General features: G+C 38.2%; 1 protein-coding gene across 3 annotated transcripts in view; it reads left to right on the top strand.

Annotated features, from left to right (window-relative positions):
* The first annotated feature begins 178 nt into the window (after positions 1-178).
* CUNH12orf4 (chromosome unknown C12orf4 homolog) overlaps positions 179-6,609 on the top strand; it is a 47,118-nt gene continuing 40,687 nt past the window's right edge. Inside the window, exons 1-3 of one of the 3 annotated variants that reach the window (XM_047066552.1) lie at positions 179-245; positions 2,080-2,274; positions 3,921-4,066. In XM_047066552.1, the coding sequence (XP_046922508.1) occupies positions 2,097-2,274; positions 3,921-4,066 (324 nt within the window). In that variant the 5' untranslated portion in view covers positions 179-245; positions 2,080-2,096. Of the gene's footprint in view, positions 246-781; positions 899-1,865; positions 2,275-3,920; positions 4,067-6,609 lie in introns of those variants that run through there. The other 2 variants (XM_047066553.1, XM_047066551.1) reach the window with 2 other exon arrangements.

The following is a 6,609-nucleotide window of genomic DNA, read 5'->3' as shown; positions in this document are numbered from 1 at the left end:
TCACAATAGTAGTAGAAATACGCTTTTTTACATTTTTAAATGGTTAAATTGAAGTGATATGGGAAAATGGGGCACTTAGACCTGGAATTTTCTATAGAGTGTCGAGGAAGAGGAAAAGGTATGGACGAATCTGCTCATGCAGATCTGCTGGCTGTAAAAACAGGTCTGTAAGTCAGCTGATGTTGCCGGCGCCCCAGCTCGTTGATATCTCCGGTGTGTGGACTGCTCCGGACTTAGGCACTAGGGTAGGTGAGCCCAGACAAAGAGCGAGGGACGGAAAGCGTTCAGACTGAAAGCGGCTAATGAAGAGGGTGTTTTCCTTACTCGTCTGGAGCTTCTGGTGCCCACAGCCTACCCCTTCCTTTCCCTGATTTGAGCCTCAGAACCTCCACTCTGGCGGCAGGAGTTCGGTCCAGCCCACATTTTCCCATCTCAGTTTTGCCTCGGAAGCCTTCCTTAGTTTCATCCCTGATTTAAAAAAAAATTTTTAAGTGAGGAGAGAGAACTAAATTATTGGTTTGTTGAAACATAATAAGTTTAAATGTTGAGCCGATTGATACCAGAGCTAATGGTTTTTGTTTACCGAAAATACTGAATTTAAATAAGATTAGGCCGTAAACCTATTTCTGAAACTTTCAGTTCCCTGCTACAGTGTTCCTTTACTCTTTGTCTTCATCGTGTGTATTCAGTTAGCAACCTGTGTTTTTTTTTTTTATTAACATGCTCGTGAAGAATTTCTTTTATTATTACTAGTTTTCATCTGCTGATCATCCTATGTTTATCAGATGCTTCGTATTTATTGTTAGATTAATCCTTATAATCTACGAATTAAAAGCCTCCTCAGTGCCTAAGATGAGATCTGAAGAATGATTAGTTGTTATCCAAGGAAAGAAAAGCGGTAAGAGTGCTCTGGTGTCACTTTTTCCACTTCAAAAAGGTTGGAAGTGGAAGGAGAGGTTTAGTATTGAAAGGAGTTCAGTATGACTGGAAAATTGTGAATTTGTGTGTTGGTGAGGAGGGGTACAGGTGCTGGGAGAAAAAGTCTGGAGATATAAGCAGAGACATGGTAAACTGGATTAAGGAGTTTGCATTTTTTAATGTAATTATTTATTTTGAGAGCGACCGTGCGAGTGGAGTAGGAGTAGAGAGAGGGGGGGAGAAAGAATCCCAAGCAGGGTCCTCGCTATCAGCAGAGAACCCTTGGGTGGTAGGGCTTGATCCTGGGAACAGGGAGATCATGATCTGAGCGAAAACTAAGAGCCGCTCCCCCGAGTGAGCTACCCAGACGCCCCAAGAAGTTTGAATTTTATCCTGAGAGCAATAGAATATGATCAAAGGGTATTAAGCAGATGAGCAACACAATCAGATAGGCGCTTTGGAAAAATTACTGTAACTTTAGGATAGAGATAGTGTGAAAATTGTTCTGATGGTGAATAGCCTAGAGATAGGGAGCCTAGTAAGGAGGCTGATAAATAAATCTTTAATTGGTGTTGATTCTTACTCTTTTTGGCCAGATTTTCTTCTTTTTGAAAAGTGTCCAGTTTGCCTTTTGGGATATCCTGTACTTTTTTTTTTTTTGTATGTCTTTTCTACGTGGAAATCTTTCCAACACCATCTTTCTTCTATGTCCAATAAGATCACATATCTAAGATCTTCAAGATCACTTCTTAGTCCCTGATCTATTTCTTTGACTTGGTATTCCCCATTGTTTCATAAGCTCTCTGTCTACCCATTCATCTCTTTCTAAGCATCTTCTCTGCTCTTCTCTCCATGTTCTTCCCTTATTCTTGAGAACCCTACCTCAGAATGAAAAATACTTTATTAGCAGAATGGTTTTTTCCCCCTAAGTGAAGTTTAAAAGGAGCTTTTTTCCTTAAAAAAAAAAAAAAAAAGAAACATCATTTTCTTCATGAAGATGAAAATACAGGAATAAAGGTAGGAAAACCTAGAATAATAAGCTCCAAGTCACACGAACATAATCAGTGAGTGGTGGAATATTTTCTTAGAGGTAGTACGATATAATGAAACATGATTTTTGTGATTTACAATCTGATGGATTTTGGTTTGTTTGTTCTATAGAAACCCTGCGAAAGAAGATGAAGAAAACCAGAGAAAGAGTCTACAACAGAGAGAGGGAATTTGTGTATAAATTCAAAGTAGGAACTCAATGCTTAGAACTGAGGGTACCTCTCAAATTTCCTGTTCAAGAGAATGCGAGTCATTTACATGGACGTCTGATGCTGCTGCACAGTTTACCATGCTTTATAGAAAAAGGTGAGGACTGATTTTTGTAATACAACTTCATTTTCCTATTATCTCTTTCCTTTGACATTTCATATGAGAAAGAATAAGCCTGAGAAGCTTGAAACCGCAATAAAATATGAAGTGTTTAACTGCTTCCAAGAATAAGAATATTCCCCAGATCTTTGTTTTATTGTTTTTTTCTGTACCCCTTGAGTTGTTTAAAAGGCAGTTTAGTATAAAAATTAATTTACAGGGGTGTCTGGATGGTTCAGTCTGTTGAGTGTCCAGCTTTGGCTCAGGTCATGATCTCAGGTCATGATCTTGCGATTGGTGAGTTCAGGCCCCTCATCAGGCTCTGTGCTAACAGCTCAGAGCCTGGAGCCTGCTTCAGATTCTGTGTCTCCTTCTGTCTCTGCCCCTCCCCTGCTCATGCCCTGTCTGTCTGTCTGTCTCTCTCTCTCTCTCTCTCTAAAATAAATAAATATTTAAAAAAATTAAGGGGCACCTGTGTAGCTCAGTCGGTTAAGCATCCGACTTCGGCTTAAGTCATGATCTCAGGGTTCATGAGTTAATAAAGCCCCAGGTCGGGCTCTGTGCTGTCAGTGTGGAGCCTGAGCCTGCTTCAGATTCTGTGTCTCCCTCTCTTTCTGCGCCTCTCCTTGCTTGCTCTCTCCCTCTCTATTTCTGTCAAAAATAAAACATTAAACATTTTTTCTTAATTAAAAAAAAATAATATAATGAAAACTCAGTTACAAAGTCTGGGTTAGAATGCTTAACATCTTAATTTAGTTGGGTGGATTCATTTCAGCTATCCCTGATTATGATATAGAACTGTATTCCCAAATGCATTGCCCTTTTAATGATCCTGGTCCTCAGTTTCTGAGATGTCATGGGAGAGAAGATATACTAATCTTTGAATAATTTGTATTTACCTAAATTAATCCCATAGCCATCGGTATTAAAAAGGTCTGTGTTCTATCTCACAGATGAGGAAAAAATTTTAAATTGAGAATATGTTGAATCATGAAAAGTTAGACTTAAAAGGAAACCTAGGAACTATCTAGCACAGTCTCATTGTACAAATAAGGAATCTGGTGCATTGAAATGTTAAATTGTTTGCCTAAGGCAGTAGTTCTCAAAAGCTGTTACCTGATCAGAATCTACAGCATCACCTGGAACCTTGTTACAAATGCACATTCTTGGGCTTCACCCCATTCTTGTAGAATCAGACACTCTGGGGGTGGCATGCAGCAGTCTATTTCAGTAAGCCCTCCAGGGAATTCTGATGCATGCTAAAAATTGAGAACCACTGGTCTACAGTTACAAACATAATGACAGAGTCAATTATCCCTGTTCCGTTTCCATTATATTATCTCTAAGTAGTGTCTCTAAAATTGAAATTACAGATCATCCCAATTAAATTAGTTTTAATATGCTAATCATTCAATTTCTCTTTCAAATAATATAACTATATAGGACATAAATGTTTTTCATTTAAATACAGTAGCCTTCAGACCCTCAAAATCTGTAGATTTTCCTTTATATGCTTTTACCTGCTTGGTTTCAGATGCAAGCTTGATAAAAGAAAATTTCATGTTGGAACACCCAACCAAGTAAAATGTTCCCTGTTCATGTCTGGATTTTGCTTATGTTGGTATTTTTTGTCCATGTTGCAGACTTAAAAGAAGCTCTGAGCCAGTTTATAGAAGAAGAATCCCTCAGAGATTATGATAGAGATGCTGAAGCATCCCTGGAAGCTGTGAAATCAGGTGAAGTTGATTTACATCAGCTGGCCAGTACGTGGGCCAAAGCTTATGCTGAGGTGAGAAAATAGATCAGATTGCAAATTTCAGGGATTATCTGGACTTTGATGAAGATTATTAAATTGCTAAAGTAATACTGAAACAATTGTAGAATCCTTTTATCTCTACATACAACACTTTATTTCATAATGTACAATATAAATTGATGGTCATGTGCCTCTTTTCTGTATCAGGTGAGCACTTACAACACAATACTTTATGTAATGCCTTTGTAAAAGAGGAACTACTTTTGTATTTCTAACCAGCACAGGGTTGGCAGAGTTAGTGATTAAAAATACAGGGCACTCACATGTTCATAGATGGATGAATGGATAAAGAAGATGTGGTGTATGTGTGTAATGGAGTATTACATGGCAGTGAAAAAGAACGAAATCTTGCCATTTGCAACTACATGGATGGAACTAGAGGGTATTATGCTAAGCAAAATTAGAGAGAGACAAATATATGACTTCACTTGTATGAGGAATTTAAGATACAAAACAGATGAATATAAGGGAAGAGAAGCAAAAATAATATAAAAACAGGGAGGGGGACAAAACATAAGACACTCTTAAATATGGAGAAACAAACAGGGTTACTGGAGGGGTTGTGGGAGGGGGGATGGGCTAAATGGATAAGGGGCGTTAAGGAATCTACTCCTGAAATCATTGTTGCACTATATGCCAACTTGTAAATTTTAAAAGAATAAATTTTAAAAAATATAGGTCACCCAATTAAATCAGAATCTCAAAGAATGAATTATTTTTTAGTATAAGTATATCCCATTAATATATGGAACATACAGTAAAATTTATTCTTTGCTTATCTGAAATTCTAATTTAACAGAGGTAACCTGTATTTTATCTGGCAACCTTAAACTAACAGGGGTAGCTCATTTTAAGCTTTGATTTACTTTTTTTTTTTAAGCTTTGATTTACTTTTGTCTTTTCATTTATCCTCACTGTTGTGTTACATAACGTCATCATTTTCCATTTAAAATATCTTATTTTCATAAAGTCTTAAGATGCCACGGATCATAGCACACACTATTATCTTCTTTACTACTGAGGAAGAACACCAGGACCACTTACACTATGATAGGGTAACAACATACCATCAGTGCAAGATGCATTCTGATTTCTGAGAGTGGTAATGTGAAAACATATGCACCTTGGAGTTGATGAGGTATAGTATGTTGAGAACCTACCCTATGCCAGGTGCTGTGCCAGCTATCAGACATAAAACAGTGCACAAGGCAGACACAAAATGAAATTTCTGTTTTAGTTAGAGAGCCAGAAACAGAACTATGTATATAGATAAATACAATAATTGTAAAGTATAATGAGTGAATTACATCTATGTATGGTCTATGAGAATTTGAAAATCAGTTTTATGGGGTCATGTTTTGTTACTCAAACCAGTTTGCTTCATGCCCATTATGGTGTCCTAATTTACTTAAAAGATGACACTATTTACATGTATTATTTTAAATGTTAAGAATTGTTCCATTAAAAAAATATATGCAGGGGCGCCTGGGTGGCTCAGTCGGTTAAGCGGCCGACTTCGGCTCAGGTTATGATCTCGCGGTCCGTGAGTTCAAGCCCCGCGTTGGGCTCTGTGCTGACAGCTCAGAGCCTGGAGCCTGTTTCAGATTCTGTGTCTCCCTCTCTCTCTCTGACCCTCCCCCGTTCATGCTCTGTCTCTCTCTGTCTCAAAAATAAATAAACGTTAAAAAAAATTTTTTTTAAATAAAAAATAAAAAAAAAAGATATGCATGTAATAAGTATTATTTAAAGAAACCTAATCTTTCTGCTGATGAAAGGATAAAGCTGTAAGGTGTATTAAAAGAGTAATTCTGAGGGCGCCTGGGTGGCTCAGTCAGTTGGGTGTCCAGCTTCAGCTGAGATCATGATCTCATTGTTTGTGAGTTTGAGTCCCACGTTGGACTCTATGCTGACAGTTCAGAGCCTGGAGCCTGTTTCAGATTCTGTGTCTCCCTCCCTTTCTGCCCCTCCTCCACTCACACTCTGTCTCTCTGTCTCAAAAATAAATAAACATTAAAAAAAATTTTTTTTAGAGAATAATTTCGGGGCGCTTGGGTGGTTCAGTCAGTTAAGTGTCCAACTTCAACTTAGGTCATGATCTCGCAGTTTGTGGGTCCAAGCCCCGCATCGGGCTCTGCGCTGACAGCTTGGAGCCTGGAGCCTGCTTCAGGTTATGTGACCCTCTCTCTCTGCCTCTCCCTCGCTTGCATGCTCTCTTTCTCTCTCTCTCTCTCTCTCTCTCTCTCTCTCTCTCTCTCTCTCAAAAAGATAAACATTTAAAAAAAACTTTTAAGGAAAAAAAAGAAATAAAAAGAGTAGTCCCACTAAACTTGTTCAAGCTGTATTTTTTGTATGTCTGAAATGTGTTGGGTACACAGCTGAGGATAAGTCTTTGCCTTCAAGGAGCTTACAATCTAGTAAGAAGAGACAAAGAAATCTCTAGCCTATAACACTGTGCAGTCAGTGTTAGGATAAATACTGTGAGAGCATGTGTGGAAGTTAGGGGAGGAATGAGTGGT

Source organism: Lynx rufus, unplaced genomic scaffold (assembly GCF_022079265.1).
Source record: "Lynx rufus isolate CCGP_SWC_20201006 ecotype Redwood Valley unplaced genomic scaffold, mLynRuf1.p SCAF_7, whole genome shotgun sequence".
In the NCBI taxonomy this organism is placed as follows: domain Eukaryota; kingdom Metazoa; phylum Chordata; class Mammalia; order Carnivora; family Felidae; genus Lynx; species Lynx rufus.
This window is presented reverse-complemented; position numbering and strand designations above follow the sequence as displayed.